The 17,722-nt window shown below is 31.2% G+C and overlaps 2 protein-coding genes and 1 long non-coding RNA gene across 3 annotated transcripts; 2 read left to right on the forward strand and 1 right to left on the reverse strand.

The window, feature by feature from the left end:
* Positions 1 to 935: 935 nt before the first annotated feature.
* Positions 936 to 2,804, forward strand: LOC114190081. The gene is made up of 3 exons (XR_003605764.1): positions 936 to 1,025; positions 1,127 to 1,196; positions 2,579 to 2,804. It is a non-coding gene; the product is annotated as an uncharacterized LOC114190081 (long non-coding RNA).
* Positions 2,805 to 4,611: 1,807 nt separating this feature from the next.
* Positions 4,612 to 5,872, forward strand: LOC114192774 (CEN-like protein 2). The gene is made up of 4 exons (XM_028082586.1): positions 4,612 to 4,864; positions 5,001 to 5,062; positions 5,393 to 5,433; positions 5,525 to 5,872. Exons 1-4 carry the CDS (start codon positions 4,664 to 4,666, stop codon positions 5,740 to 5,742), a joined length of 522 nt encoding a protein of 173 aa, XP_027938387.1. The 5' UTR covers positions 4,612 to 4,663; the 3' UTR covers positions 5,743 to 5,872.
* Positions 5,873 to 16,939: 11,067 nt separating this feature from the next.
* LOC114192610 lies at positions 16,940 to 17,667 on the reverse strand. Its single transcript, XM_028082390.1, has one exon. The coding sequence runs from the start codon at positions 17,652 to 17,654 to the stop codon at positions 17,301 to 17,303; it is 354 nt and encodes a 117-aa protein (XP_027938191.1). The 5' UTR covers positions 17,655 to 17,667; the 3' UTR covers positions 16,940 to 17,300.
* Between the last annotated feature and the right edge of the window lie 55 nt (positions 17,668 to 17,722).

Raw genomic sequence — 17,722 nt, forward strand, 5'->3', positions numbered from 1 at the left:
AATAATGTAAATAGATATTTTCTATTATTTAATGTTATTTCTGCAAATCCAAAAATTTATTGATTCATTTTAAATTTACACTTCCTTAAATGTATTGGAAAATTTTTGACATGTTTTTCTATTTCATCGATAGTTTCATTAATTTAAGACAATTTAAATATTTCTCAATAATAAAACTATAAAAAAATCTAACTCCAAAACAGATAATATCTCTGATAAAGAATGATAATGTCACTCAACAAACTTTGAAAACTCTATAAATAAGAATATTAATTAGTTTATTAAGTTTTATGATAGTTATCTCTAAAACTGAACAATAATTTTATTGATTACTTTTTTTTAATGTTTTTTATATTAAGAACGCATTCTAATTAAACTTTTCCATTGTTAAAAAATATCAAATACATTGTTTAAAGTATTTCTATTTCTTTTCTGGAAAATCAAAAATTAAATTTGTTTCTTTATCACGTGCCTTCTATGAATCTATATACTTGAAAATATAATTTATTTTTCAAAATTATTTTTATTAATAATTAAAAATTTTATTCAATATTGTTAATAAAATATTTACTTATTATTTACTAAATAACGAATATTACTGAAATTGATCAAATAATATTATTAGGGTCATACAACACATCTGAAATATTACCTTTTTCGGAAATTGTAATTCTTATAACAATTTCATCCTTAAGAAATATCTCAATAAATATTAAAAAAATGTATTTAAATTATTTTAAACTATTAAATATATAAATATATATATTTTTATTACCAACAATTTTATTTGATATGGAACTTTTAATAAAGATTGTAAGGCCCATTTAAAATATGTTAACTTTTCTGCCCTAAAGTTAGTGGGCCTAAGGCCGGCCCAACGTATAAAGTCACTAAGTCTGCCCTAATTTCACAATTTACTCTCACACTTGCTGAAATCAGCAGCCGTCGCCCTTCCGCACTAGAGCTCTGCTAGGGTTTGTTCTTGTCTCGAACCAGTTCGTCCCGACTAACGATTCCTGCTCCACGTAAGTAACTCTAACCCTATTGTACTTACCTCCTAAAGCTTTACATTCGTTTTCCACCGATTAAAGCCCGAAAATAATCGTGTCCTTCGCTGTTCCATCAGTTCCTAGGTCCATCACTCGAGCTGCTGTGCTCCAAGGTCCCGCGTCGAAGTTCTGTTAGCCGCTTTCCAGGTACGGGAAGTTAGGGTTTCAGTCTTTTAGGTGTTGTCTTGGCTGTTCTTGAGTGAGTTAATGATTTCATGAATGAATCCTTCGTTTTGGTGTGATTAAATGCTTGTTGTGCTTGATGGATTTGATAAACATGGCTGTGGCAGTGAAGAACAATGGCGAGACCTGTTAATCTCGCCCAAGCGAGTCCATCTCGCCTAGGCGAGATGAAACAGGGAGCTCGCCTAGGTTTATTGCGCGAAAAGTCGCCCAGGCGGCTCGCTCAACTTTTGAGCGAGCAGGCAACTCGCCCAAGCGAGAGGGATCTCGCTTAAGCGAGATCCCGTGTTGCCCAGGCCCTGGTTTTCCTTGAGCCCTCGCCTAGGCGAAGGGGGGGCTCGCCTGAGCGAGCCTGTCTCGCCTGAGCGAGACCCTTCAGCCTGAGCGAGGGGTTTGGGCGAAACAGTGTGGTGTTGGATTGCATTTTTGTTCTCTTGTGCTTGGATTTGGTTGGGTATGACCACTATGATAAGATGCATGTACTGATGTATGAATATATGCCTAATGAGTTGCTATATATGCGTGACATGATTCATAAATAATGAATGATGAGTGTGGTGGGGACTTAACATATGAAATGAGTATGCGGTTTGAAACTAAAGGGATACGTGATTAATATGAGACGAGGCCCTAGGCTCATGGGGGCGGTGATGATCAGAGGTATGGATTTGGGATGTGATTGATATGAGGATTAAACTCCAAGGGTTGATATGGAATTGAAAAATATGATTTTATTATTCTCTTATTGTTGATTTACGAACGTTGGTCCGTGTCAGCGTGTAATTCCTTGGGGTCTCTAGGTGAGACCTCCGGGGTCGCGCTTCAGTGGTCGGGACGTAATTCCATGGCCCCTGCTAGTGGGTGTTCATGGTGGTGCCCCATCTGTATAACTAGGTAAGGATTCAAGGTAAGGTTGCATCCTGACGCTCCGAGGAACCAGTTAGTCTCACTTAGAGCGGACTGACTCTTGTGGTGGGAGTAGCAGGAGGCCTGAAACTCATTAAGGGCTAACCTTATGGTGGGAGAGATTTTTGATTCATCGTAACACTGGTAACACATAGCTCAGGATCGAGCAGCTCAGGGTCGAGCGGGGGTATCCACCACAAGTGCAAGCATCCGCTGAATCCGACCGAGTTATACGTATCCGGATGAGTCGAGTCGAGTCGAGTCGTAGTGTATTGAATGAAGAGTCATAACCTGTTTGGTTGCTATGTGGATGAGATGATGAAAATATATTTGATTGCATGTTGAATATGTTGATTGGCTCTAGCTTACCCGTTTTGTTGCATGTGATGTATGTGGCTGTTCTTTCTTGCGATGATCATCAACTTGGTTGATGGGAGCAGATGGGCGAGGTCCTCGTGGTCAGCAAGGAAATGGAGATTCTGCCGCTTAGTCCGCGTGGATTGGAGTATATTCGTTGTTGTACTTTTCTTTAGGGCTATGGCCCTGTATGTCGTTGTTCTTGGTTTTGTAAACTTTCGGTCGAACCGTTATTCTGTTTTGGTTGGCATCGCGTTATGCCTAGTTGTAGAGGTAGCTTTATGAACCCCGGGACTGCATTGTTGATTATCTCTGTGTGACGTTTCCTTTAATTTTACGTATATAAATTAAATGGGGCGTTACAAAGATTAGTACTTAAGTAATGATGTTTGTTATTGTTTTTAAATTTTTAAATGTAAAAATTTCATCAACTAAATTTCTCGCATTTTGGTCTATCTGTTTCACTATTTATAAATAATTTCTTAAATATCTTTTAAAAAAAATTCTTAAATATTTTTATATTTTTCTCATATTTATAAATATCCGTATAATTTTCAGAAGTCTTGAAATTGGTGTACAAAAACCACAGTTCCAAGGTTCGCAGTTCGTACTTCTGTTAATTCTCAGAAGTTTCTTATTCAACTCACCTCTTCCATCATCTACACCCTCACCCCCAACTCAGATTATAATAAGAAATAATATTCTTTTACACTCATTTTTCTTACTTAAATTTATTTTATAATTATTTTTTATAACAAAATATTTTATTAAAAACAAATAATAATAATAATAATAATAATAATAAGACATATAAATACAAAGTTATAATAAAATAATAACTTATTGAGTTGTAATTTAAAAAAAAAATGATGATATGAACATAGTGCTTTTAACAAAACAAGAAGAAGAAAGCTCTTACTACCAACTTCGTTAAAGAGTAAAAGGAAAAGTACTTATAGCTATAAAACAATTTTCATCAAATTACACAAATGTTTGTTTTTGGTTTTAAATCTTGTCTAACTCGATTTTTTCAAAATTTTAGTTAAAAGGATATTGACCAACTTCTCACTTCGTGTTGTCGCATTGGTAATAAATAACACTGATGATTAAACAATAAGTAATAAAATAATATTTTGTTTCGAATTTTTATTTAGGTTTTATCTACTTTTTATTTAGAGATAATTTTTTTTTCTTTATGCAATGGTTACACTAATAAATAAGCTAATATACAAGAGTCAGATACAAAAAAAAGAAAGAAAAAAAAGAAACCCAATTAATTAATTCAATTTATTTTAAACTATGATTTTTGAAGCAAAAATATTGATCATACTGAGGATTAAAATTAAACAAAACCTAAACAGATAATTTTGTTACCATCTAAATCTAAATTTTTCTACCTTCATAACTATAGTTTCCAAACACCGAATCTTCAAGCTTATCCTCAAAACCCTAGATGACTTTGTCTTATTATTTATTTTTAACCGGAATAATAGTTTAGTCAATAATTGAGATAAATATAGATATCAATACTAGAATTTTATTTATACTCATAAACTTAAAAGTTGTACTTGGAATCATAGATAGGACTATTTATCAACCACATTAACCATAACTACTTTCACTTGTTTAAAGTAAAATATTTTGTCCATATTAAAATAAAGTTATCCTTGAAATTGAAAATCTCTTTACAAATTTAATTCTAACGGAAATATAACAACGTATTTGAAAGATATCGTTGGAAGTGAAAGAATGTGCTTTGCAACATTTCTGTAGGTTAGAGTAGCGGAGAAGAGGGGGAAACGATAATAATATATTAAACTATAAATAGTGAGAATTTGCAGAGGTAAAACAGGAACAAAATGAAAAAAAGAATAACTTTATCTCTTTCTCTCTGAGTCTGAATAAAATAATAAACCAATTTATTCATTTATGTTTATTCACGTAAATGCATGCATTTCGTTTTAATTAAGGTGGTAACAAAATGAAAAACATTGAAAAAACTACAGTGAAAGTAGCCTCGAAGAGGAAGAACCTACTTAATAGTAGCCTTGAAGAGGCTATAAATATGTAGTTCATGCTTCCATTCTCTTCACCAGTTATCAAACAATATTTTCTAGTTTTTTTTTTTTCCATTCTTCTGTTTCCTCCTTCACCTTGTTGCTGCAACCATGGCAAGAGTATCCACAGATCCACTGGTTATTGGGAGAGTGATAGGAGATGTTCTTGATTCTTTCACTCCAACCATAAAAATGACTGTAACATTCTGTAAGAAGCAAGTCTACAATGGCCATGAACTCTTTCCTTCCACAGTTACCACATGGCCCAGGGTTGAGATTGGTGGAGGAGATTTGAGATCCTTCTTTACACTGGTATATATATTTATTTCCTTTTATTTATTGAACAAAAAAGAACTTTATATATATTTCTTTCAAAACTTCAATCATGTAGGCATGAAAAAAAAACCTTCAATCATTTGAAATAAATGTCTCCTTTTTCTCTTTGCAGATTATGACAGACCCTGATGTCCCAGGACCTAGTGACCCTTATCTGAGAGAACATCTGCACTGGTACTTTAACAGATATTGCCTGAAATTAACCGTTTGTATTTTTCTTCATTTATTGGCTGAATAATATATTTACCTGAAAACCAAACCAATTCTAAACTGAGAGAAGGAAAAACTCTGAAACAGTTATAAATATTTTAAAACATCAAATTTTGACATTGAAAATCAATTCTATGCACCAAATTGGTTTTCCATGAAGGGTTATAAAAGTTCTAAGTTCTAACCAAAGACCTAATTTTACTGTGTGTGGATAAATACACACACACACACACTACTGTGCAAATCAAAGCAAAGAAATTTTCAGGTTTCAGCTGAAATTGTGCCCTTTTGCAGGATGGTGACAGACATACCAGGCACAACAAATGCTTCATTTGGTAACTTTATATTTATTTAAGATGTACTAAAAAAAATGTATGATCAGAAATATACTTAATCCATGTTTTTGTTCCGTTCTTTTTGGGGTAGGGAATGTGTTGGTTAGCTATGAAATGCCAAAGCCTAACATAGGGATACACAGGTTTGTGTTTGTCCTGTTCCAGCAAAAACGTAGGCAGTGTGTTACTCCACCTTCTTCGAGGGACAACTTTAACACTCGAAAATTTTCATCCGAGAACGACCTTGGACTCCCTGTTGCTGCTGTCTACTTCAATGCACAGAGGGAAACTGCTGCTAGAAGACGCTAATATATATGGCTACTTCTGCAATGCAACCAATGTACTCAATAACGTTATCTTCACGTAGGGGCCTAGTTTCACTTCTAAACCATCGTGTCGCTTGAAATAGCTCGCAGAAATGTTTTCTTTTTTAGTAACTCTTGAGTTCTTTTAATGAAAAATAATCTGGCGCAGGTAAAATTTAAATGGTTGTGTAACTTTTTATGTTTTTGGTGAAAAATCATATATATAAATGGTGTTGGGAACTACAATACTATTCCATATGTATTTGAAGTTGTTTTGAAGGTGAAGATAATTGGATATAGAAAGTCTCTATGTGCATGTGTCCATCATGCTTAACTTTTTATAAAGTTGTGGGCTATATAGTACACGAGGTGCTATAATAAAGTGAAATAATAGTTTTTATTTGTAAGTGTAACCTAGAGTTTAAATTCACTGTGTTTCCTTGTTAAATAGAAGTGAGTTTTTTTTTTTTTTCATCATAGGCAAGGAAATGAATCTTGATTAGCAAGGAGGAGAAATTGTTATTCATTTTTTATAATAAATTGAAAAGTTTAACTGATTAATCACATAGAGATTCACTAGAACCTTAAGCACATGAGATAGTACGAGAGGGTTGAATAATTTTTCTTCCAAAAAGCCAAATTATTTGTCAATTTTTATTGGAATATGAAATGCTGTCTAGTGTCTACCTCAATTATGAGCAACTTCAACTAAGCATGGCCATTATTAAAGAGTGTGAAATTTTTTTATAAAGGGGACTAATCTTAATTAATTAATAACTTGCAAAATATTTATATAAATGATCTGCAATCTCTGATTAAATTGACGTTGGCTAGAGATATTTACTAAGCTATATATGGAGAAGAAAAGTAAACCTATATGAAAAGTATATAGCAATATCCACTTCCAAAGTTTAAATTTTAATTTGTTTGACTCAAATATATATATATATATATATATATATATATATATATATATATATATATATATATATATATATATATATATATATATATATATATATATATATATATATATATATATATGACAGACAAAAAAATATAACATGACAAATAAAAAGGGTTTTCAGAAAGTTTAGGAAGAGCATTATAACTTTGAAACAAACAGCACAGGAGCTTTTGTTGAGAGTGAAGTGCTTCAGCTCCGATTTTTTTTTTTTATATATTTGATATTCTAAAAAGTAAATTTTAATTATAATTTATATAAATAAATATTTATTAATACATTTTGAAAATATTATTTATGGTTTCGCCACTGCTTTAAAAGTATGGTGCCTTTAATTTTTTTGAAGACCAATATTAATTATTCAGTTTTTGTTCCTGTATTTTTTTGCTAAACCAAAGAAGGTGGAAGTGGCGGCTAGGAAGAGAGGGTGGAGTATTGTGGAAGGAAATTCTGGAATTTAGATATGGTACATGGAGGAATATGAACCATAGAGACAATTCCAAACTACACTATACAAATGTCAAAATGGTCCAATCCATGAGTTAACCTGAAATAAGTTTGAATAGGGTTGAATAAAAAAATTCTAATTTTTTAAATATAGATTAAACTGAATTCAATTCATTTAATGCATGAGTTAATAATTCTTTATTGTTTTTTATTATTTGTATCATAATTATTTATTATTTTTAAATATACATGTTGACAATTTGATATTTAAATATTAGAATGTTATTTAATAATATTTTAATAATTTAGATGATTATTTTAGTTATTTAATTTGTCATGTAGTTGGGATTTCTGTCGACATTTCGTTATAGTCGGTTCTATGAATTTTATTTTTTATTTTTTATTTAAAATTTTATTGTTTTGAAGATGTTTGAAATAATTTATTTATGTTTTTTATTTTATTTCTTACGTCTTTTTGTTAATGTTTTTATGTTGTGTCGTAATTTCTATTTGTAATTAATTTTAATTTTAATGTATTTTTGAATGTGTTTATTAGATAGGGGTAAAACAAAAGGAGCATCCATACATTGTGGCAGAAATTCTACACATAGTCAGGCTTCTAGGCAAAAATATCTTAGACTTAGACCTATGACATATGTTCATAGAAGGGGTCAGGGTCGTCAGCAGTAACAATAACCTAAATTTATGTGTATAGTCTCCTTCATACATTTCCTTTGTAAAAGCATAGAAATATGATATGAAACTAGAACTTATATATTTGTGATTTTATAAAAAAACTTAAAAGGAGATATTTCATTATAAATACAAAGACGACTCTCACCACCTATAACATAACATGAGTATACAATACCGAGTTTTTCAATAATAAGTGAAAAGAAAATGAAAAAAAATATATCATACAACAATCAAATAAATTAAAAATAAATAAACAATAAATTGCAAAATCTTTACCAGATCTCAAAGATTAAATATAATTTTAGTTATTAAATTTTGATATAAAATTAAATTTTGTTATTATTTTAAATTTTGATACATTTTAGTATTCAAATTTTAAAATAAATAGATATAATTCTTTTAAATCAATGATGTTAATTTTTTTTGTGTTAAACGATATTTTAAACTGATATTTAAGTTAGAATATATCGAATAGTATAAATAATTCAATAAAAAAGTCATTTAAAATATCAAAACAATTTCCTGCAATTGGATTAGAATAATTTCATAATAAATAACATGCATTGTATAAGTATTTTTTAATAGAATATTATATTGTTGTAAAATAGTAATTTAGTGTGGTTGTAGAGTAAATATAGAAAACAAATGCTTGGGCAAGGAAGCAGTGATCTTTATAAATTCCTTAGCTTGATATATAAAATAAAGGAATTGAAGAAGTGTCTTTCTTATGTCTCTTCAGCACACTACCTTGAGCTGAGGCATGGAAAGGTAGGGATAGAAGGCGAAACTGCGGAGTGAGCTCATTTTTATACTCACACATGCTACTTTCTAGGCAAACCAGTTAAAAAAAGTGATATATTTTCCCACTTCACTACCTTTTCCATTGCTTTTTTCATAACCCTACATTGCTAGCTGCATACTCTACTTTATTCACCAACACCAAACTAAAATATATAAACATTGTGAAATTCCTATGAAATTGGCAAACCTACGTTTTAACTTTTTTACCCTAACTCCACATTATCTCCGGCTTCTGTTACCAGATTCTTCCCATTTTTTTTTTTCTAAATTTCTGTGCATGTGTAAAATTCAAACCAACAGAACCCAGTTTTTGGATGAATATCTCTACGGGAAACCATCTTTTCACTTGAATTGTTAAGGCTCGACTTTATGGTCGACTTTATAGCTAATTCAATCAAGAGACTATTCAAAAATTTGGAAGACTTAAAACAAATTTAAAAGTAATATTTTTTTATTTAAAATTAATTTTTTAAACTTTTTTAATACAAAATAATTTATTGAATTTTCAAAATTATAATTTCATTAACATTTTTATTTTAATAGATAATAAAACTAATCCGTTTAATCTTTTTATATATTTTTAATAGTTATCATGAGTTTGAGATGAGATTTATCATCATATCTAACCACATTTGTCTCGTTATTGTTGCTTTCCCATTTATCTATATTGTTATTATCTAGTTCATTCAAAGAGCACTCACTTATATCTTCTAATTCATTTTTCTTATATACTTTTATAAATTTATTCATAGTTTTTTGTGATTCAATAAAAGTCTCAATTTTTCTTTTTTTTTGGACTTTTGAATAGCCTGATTCAAATTTTCTAGTTGATATATTTATATATTTATATATTTTTATATGAAAAAAAATTATAATATATAAAACACTACTAAAAATAAGTATATAAAAAGAATAAGTTAAAACAATAAAAACTTGGTTTTACTTGTCAAGAAAATATACTCAATCATAGACTTTGAGTATTTTGAAATCTCAGGTGTCTTTCTTTTTTTTCAAGTCTCAACTTTTTCATAAACCTGCAAAGTTTATTTTGATATTAATCATTAATAAAAATAATTTAAAAAATATTGTTCTTCTTAACTAAAACCCTAAACCTTAATCCCTAAATAAAATCAAGCAAAAGAAATAGATTTATAATCCTACTACAAATTCATTAAATAAAATAAAAATAACATCAACACAAATAGAGAGAAAAACAAACTAACCAGAAAATAAAAAGATTGGTATACACGCACAATCACGCACAATATGAAATTCAATGAATGAAATATGTCAAAATTCTCAAAAGAAAAACTCCAGAATAGAAGAAAACTAGGAGATGCAATGAGTGGAATCAATATATAAGAAGTCACATAAATATAAAAGAAGAAAATAAAATCAAAAAAAGTCACAAAGAGATAAAAGAAGAAAATATAATCAAAATTGAAGTCGTATAGAGATAAAAAGAGAAAATAAAATGAAAATTGAAATGCAAATATATAAACAAAAGAAAAAAATAGAATCAAAGTCACTCAAAGATAAAGGAATAATAGAATCAAAATTGATTATATAATTTATTGAAAAAAGATTTTAACTCGTTAAATATAAAATTTAGTAGACCTTTATTTTTGGAGGCATGAAGTTAATGTTTTACCCTTGAGTCAGCCTTGACTCAATCTTACATATGAGCTTGTAAGTTAATGTTTATATTCACTTATATATTAAAAATTGACCTTATAAATCGATGTGGAACTTTCAACACACTTTCCTCAAGCTGAAGAATATACATATCGAGTATGAGACTATATACTAAAGTGTGATATGATAATATTTGGAACAATAAGTCCAACAAATAACAGATTTTGTTAGGACGGATTCTAACTCATGACTCTGATACCATGTTAAGATGTAGACTTAAGTCTAATTCAGTCTTGCAAATCTGACTTATAAAATGAAGTTTAGACTCACTTTTGTAATATAATTTGGTCTTATATCTAATAATTATGTAGGACTTCCAACATAAATAATACTTTCATTCTAAAGTTACTTGGATAATGTACTGTATGTCCCATCGGGCCATTGGCCACGTGCAGTCCTCTGGTCCATCGAACAAGGCTGGGAGGGCTCGTATATAAAACAGGTCCACCGGTCGAACGGTCCCACAGATGAATTATATAGTACCATCGGTCGATCGACCCCACAAACAAATCACACGCTACCCCAAAAAGGGACCATCGGTCGATCGGTCCTACGCATAAATTACGCGTTACTCTGTAAGGGACCCTCGGTCGATCGGTCTCACAGACAAACCACTCGTTACCTCGTAAAGGACCATCGGTCGCTCGGTCCCACACACGAACATCGCCTTAACTTGTAAAGGATAATCGATTGATCGGTTCCCAGGTCGATCGCGCATCAACCCATGGAAATCCATCGGTCGATCAGTCTCATAGGTGGTTCATGTAGCGCCTTACATGTGACCATCAGTCGATCGGCCGTATAGATTAATTATTCACTTAAGGTTGTTAAAATCATAAGATAACCAGCCTAGTCAAGCGGCTATCGGTCGACCGGCCAAACGAGGCCAGCCAGCTGGATTAATTAACGTTAAACAAGTCAGTAATTTTGATTAGAGGATCATTGGGCCGTGATTCAGGAACCCTAATCCCAGGCCCACACCAGAAACTATAAATAGGGCCCAAAGGTAGGTTGGTGAGGATCTTAATTTCGCATTTATTACTGCAGTTACACTTATACACCGATTGGCCCATCAACTGACTTAAGCATTGAAGCCTTTTAGACAGGTACCCTGATCGTCTGTTTAACCGATCGAGTGAGGAGGTAGATTTCTTGGAGGAGAAGCTATTGCAGTTGTGAAGAGAGGAGATTTCAAGAAGAGAGTAAAATTGAAGAGGTTCTTAGTAGGTTCTTGGTCCCTACACCCGAAACAGATAATATATTGTGTCGAATATTTACACGTAAAATGTTTTTGTTCTTTTTTCAGACTGAATTTGGTTTTAAAAAAACCTAATTTTCGAAAAACTAAATTCTAAACTTTATAATTTTTTGCAATTATTTGTTTTCAAAAATATCTTATTTTAAATGAAAAAGAGAAAGATTAAAATATGTTAGAATTCAGTTCTTTAAAAATCAATAACTCATTTTCAATCAAATTTCTCTTAATTATAGTTAAGAATTTTGTTTTCTGAAAACCAAATTCCAATCGGAAAAGGAAAATTGCGCTATATATTTGACACAAATATTGTCCAAACAATTTTTTGGTGCACTTGGATGAAAATATGTCATGAAACCTAACAAGGGGCTAGGTGTAACATCCCTAGCAGATATTACGGATTTAACAAAAATAAAACAAAATATTACATCAGCATCATTTATGTAAAAACTCATTCATTAATAATGCCTCATTTTCCAAAACACGGGAAAGTAAAAACTTCATTAAAACCACCATTAAGTCCATACATACAAAAGTGTGAGTTTAATCAAGTAGGCCATGAGCCTTTACATCATATGTTAAAATAGAGTGACAAAAACATGAACATAAAAATCCCCATAAACAGCCCCTCTCCGCAGCTAAGTCTCACCAGCTCCACCTGCATCATCACCTGCTCACGTGTACCACGTACACGATCATCGCCAAACACAAGCAGATAGGGTGAGCTAACAGTTAAATCATACAAAATATATATATTACATATGCATATACATGTTAACCAATACAAATAGTATAACAACAACACAATTCTTCTTTATACTGCTTGGCCACAACCCTATCAGGTATCCTTTCTCTTTCCACAGAATCTTACTCTATTTCCATCACATGGCCACCACCATGTGCACTGATGCACTTAATGGAAGTCACGTTACCTTCCCTCCACATGGCCACCACCATGCATAACAAGTACATCAGGAAACCTCGTTTGAGTTCTTCTCATGGCCACAACCATGTAAGCAGTGTTCTATATCTTCTAATGAGTATCTTTAGGTGCCTTGCTGCAACACTTATCAGCCACACCGATAAAGCACGTGCGAAAACATGCTACGGATCACACACCGTAACGCCAGGTGGAGTTCCCAAATACGAACATAGTCCGTAACGTCCTAGGACTACCAAACTCGTCAGCAACCACTGAGGAGGGCAATCCCTCTGGACCCATCCGTACTGGCCACAACCAGCACATTCACACCGACACACTCGCCAACCCGAGCCACAATTCCGTGGGTCTTAAATTCTGCGGGTCTTACACTAGGAATTGATTGGATTAACCATTGCATATTTGATGGCTAAATCTGACACATGGAACCAAAGGAGCCCCCGAATAAGACCTAGTTGGTCATCGTTAAAGTATGATTGTTGAAAAGTAAGAAAAAATTGAATGAATTTGGATAATGATGGTGTTTGTGTTAAGAAACTGAAAAGGGGAAAATGATTCTGATTACTAACGAGGAAAAAGCAGGAGGGACTTCTGTTTTGGCGATATAAAAATTACACAATTTTTTTCGAGAATAAACCTTTTATTAAATATTGATATAAAGCGATATCTAATTTCTAGACACTCACACAATCCTTCAGACATAATTACCTATAGAACTAAGCCCTAATGTTTTAAATCCAAGGAAATAATCCTACTTTTATTATAAGGTACTAACAATACTCCAATTCCAATGTCACACAAATTCCAAATTTGGCTAGCCACTTTGAAACACCTCATTAGGATGTTACTAAAAAAAACTTTGAATTTTTTGCGTATTTCAAAACAAACTTATTTCGTAACTTTGATATCAGTGTTCAAAATAACATAAAATAAACTTTTATTCACTTTAGAGGGTTGAATTTATGCTCCATGTGTTCTCCTTATAAAGATAAAGAGGAGTCCCTTCAACATTTCTTTGAATGTCAAACCGTTGTACATATTTAATCCTTACTACATGACATTTTTTCATATTTGCAATGGTTGTCTATAACTCATTTAATTGTTTTTATTAAGTCTCGTCTTATTGAATCTCATATGACTAGTTGTTGTAACTTATACTAGTTGAATGAGTTGGAGGATGAGAAATTGTAACTTATAGTATTTCATTACAAATTGCGGTGCACCCTATTATAGGATATGTAAGGTTCACAAGTAGTTCTTCTATGAAACATATGAAGAATGATATACATAATTTTCTAATTCTAAAATATTTTGAAGGTTGTTTTAATCTTCTAGTTAATTCTCGGTCCATAGTAGTTGGAAGTAACAACTAGTAGCATATATGTACTCAGTTTCAACTGTAGATAGAACTATTGCTCCTTACTTCTTATCAGCCAAAGGCTCTAGGTTTCAACCAATGAAGTGGCAACCTCTACTAGTGTGTAACCAACATCACAAGATCCTTGTAATTTAAAATTTTCTCATCCTTTAAAACACAAACAAAGATTAGTAGTGTGTTTTAAATAATGAAAAATTATTTTAACAACTATAAGATATATTTCTCCTAGTTTCTCTTCAAAATGAGTACACAGATTAAATACAATATTTTGTGTACATGTTGTTAGACACACGAGAGACCAGATCATGTTGCTATACAATGTGTTATTTACATTATTAGATTATTTCTCAAGACCAAGAGATGTTGTAGGATGCATGGGTCAATCTATTTAGCATCATCCAACTTGAACTTCTTTAGAAACTTTTTGACATAATTCTTTAGCACCATTTTTGGCTTAGCCCAAGTATCCTCTCAATAAGTCACTCCGGACTTAAATCGAGTAGTCTTTCAACAAGCCACTCATGGCTCAACCAAAGTATTCTTTCTCCAAGCCACATCTAGCTCAATACAAGTATTGTCACTCCTGGATTAAGACAAATACAATGTCCTTGTGATCAAAAGATCATAGTTTAAACTTGCTAGGGTAGAAGATTTACATGTTCTTTCTCTACTTAGCTAGAATGAGCAAAATATAGTGTTATTACAAAGCTTTTTAGGAAATAGAGAAAAAGTAGAAGAGATTAAACACTTGCATATATAATGGTTTTTATTTGTCAACACCCAATTTCGTCCGGGTAAATGTATTTGTTTTGTTATATATATATATATATATATATATATATATATATATATATATATATATATATATATATATATATATATATATATATATATATATATATATATATATATATATATATATATATATCTTTGCTCCTAATGTTATTCATGTACTTCTTAAATTCTCTTATAATATCAAATGTATGATCGATTGACATGTTGTATGACTAATGTGTTTGGGGTTTGGGAGTCTGGATGTTAGATGATTTTGGGTTTGAGTTTGTCATTGATGTGCTCAACCCTTCTCTTTCCTTCTATTTGAAATGTCATTATCTTGGTAATTAAAAAGGTTTTTTTCGTTGGCTTTAGTTCTCTTTAAAAAAATAATAATAAATAAATAAATAAAAAATAATATTATTTTTTTGATATAAGTATTGCATATTATGTCAAGTCTTGGACTTGCTTGGTAATCAAAACACTCCTTTGTAGGCTTTTAATTCTTTTTTCTTAAAAAAAAATAATAAAAATAAAAAATAAAAATTATTTTTAATATCATGTAAGTCTGGGATTTGTTTGATAACTAGATCTTTTATCATGTAGAATCTCGGGTTCTCTTGATATTAATAATATATATATATATATATATATATGTATATAAATCTAAAATTAAAAAAAAATATCAAACAACAAATATTTGTATAAAGAACTACGTTATGTTTGATTTTCCAAATGGAAATACGTAGGAGCGAGGTACAATCCTCGTCGGGCCAAAAAAGTAAAAAAAGTATTTTATTTTTAATCTTTATTATTTGTGTATGTGTTTTTTATTTTGTTTGATTTTTTGGGTCTTAAGATGGGCGTTGTAGGGTACTAATACTCTTCCCACGTAACCGACTCCCGAACCCAAATTTGGTTTCGACGACCATTCTTTTTTAAGGTTTTTCTATAGTTTTCCATAATAAACTATGATGGCGACTCCTATATTTTTTTTAAATTATTTTCGTCGTCCCGCCGCGATCTCGGTTGTAAGGATTGTCTTTAAATAGGCTCACGAAGAAATAACTATTGCAATCCCTTGTCATTGAGAGACTTTGAACTTATTTTGAATGTCTTCTTCTTTCATTTGTCAAGTTTTGATAATTGAGAAACATTAAATGTGCTTCATCCAACATTAAATGATGTTTTCTTCTTTTTCTCTTCTTTACACAACTTTATGTTTGTTTTATAAGAGAAATATGAGTCTCATGTATTTGGAAGGCCACCTAAATGTAGACTATACTAAAGAAAAAGTTGATAGAAAGAGCACAAGTGAAGGAGGTCAATTTATTGGATCCTACATGATATCATGGTCAATCAAGAAACAAAACTTCATAGCTCTATCTACCAAAGATGTCGAGTACATGGTATTTTGACAAGTTGTTGATCTCAATTCTTATGGGTAAAATAGTATATGGAGGTAAAGATATTAAGATAAGGTAGCACTTGGATTATATCCAGTAATTAATGTTCTTGACTACAATTTGTTAAGATAGATCATCAAGGACTACTCATATTTTTACTAAGACTTTACATGTTTTATAAATGTTATTAGACATTGAAATTATTTGCGAATTACTAACGTGTTTGTTTAATTTGTGTGATAAAGAGTATCACCCAATAGTTATCGAGAACAAATGTAAAATCTCTTTAAGAGAAAAACAAGTTATATTGGGAATGAAGCATGATAAGTTATCCTCTATTGGACTAGGGTCATTTTTTAATTACTATAAATTCTCATATTACATGAAATTTTTCTTGCAAATTTGTTAAAAAAATTTGAAATTTGCAAGAAAAGACTATTTTCTACCAATTTTTCTAAAAATTTTAATTGACAGATAATTCCTTCGTAGGTAATCATTTTCTACAAAATTATAAAATTTGCAAGTATTTCCTACAAAATCTGTTGCATAAAGTGTTTTATACAAAATATTTTGCAAGAAAATTGGTAGCAATTTCTTATAAATTTTTTTTTTCACAACAAAATTTATAAGTGTTTTCTACGAAAAAAATTTCAAAACAAAATTTATAAAAAATATGAGTTTTTTTTAGTGATGTGTACGATTAAAACAGAGAAAGATGAAAGGATATAAAATTTAAAGCATATAGGAGAGGAAAAGCATATGAGAGAGAAAGAAAGAAATATCAAGCTAAGGCAGAGCATAGATGAATAAGAAAAAGGGTAGAACACCCGTCACCATCTCCCACCTTTAAGAAGATAAAAACCCAAATCCAGTTATTCTTATTTTCTCCTTCTAAGTTGGGGGCAGGTTGGAGTCCATACCCATAATACATATTCAAAACTATATTTAGATGTTCAAGTTTAATTGTGATGTTAAATCCAACCACAGACAAAGAAACTATAGATTATTACAGAAGGAAACAAATACTATGTCTGATACAACATTTGTAGAAACAACCTTTTTTTGCACAAACAGTAGTTTCTCTTTGGGAAAATTAAGGAAGAAAAAGTATTGAAAAAAACAGGTAATTAGATATTTTCCTCTCCTTTAAACAAAATGTGTGTAATTAAATATAAAAACTTGTAATCAGATATTACAAGTCACCAACTAACGCTGAAACTGGAAATGAAACTTGGGTTCCATTTTCTGGTGTATAATCCCCAAGAACGGTAGCCTAAGATACTCCCCCAACGATGTGGGCTCTGCAATCAACACAACATTGGTGTTCCCTGCAGAAGAACACACCGCTGGAACAGCACTTGAGACATCAGATTTTGGCAGCAAACAATTGGCCAAAAGTGCAACGTTCTCGGTGGAAGTGTAGCAGCAACTTTCCCAGAAACGAGGTGGCGAAACGCAGTTCACAGCCTCAAGATCAATCTCAAACAGATCCTCTTCCTCTTCCGGTTCAGAATCTTGGGAAACTTTTCCATGATGTTTTCTAAGTGAAGAAGTTGTCATGGTCTTGTTTGTGTTGTTGCATGATAGGGAATGCTACAACACAACATGGTTATATATATAGTGGAAAT

Source organism: Vigna unguiculata, chromosome 7, assembly GCF_004118075.2.
Source record: "Vigna unguiculata cultivar IT97K-499-35 chromosome 7, ASM411807v1, whole genome shotgun sequence".
NCBI lineage: Eukaryota > Viridiplantae > Streptophyta > Magnoliopsida > Fabales > Fabaceae > Vigna > Vigna unguiculata.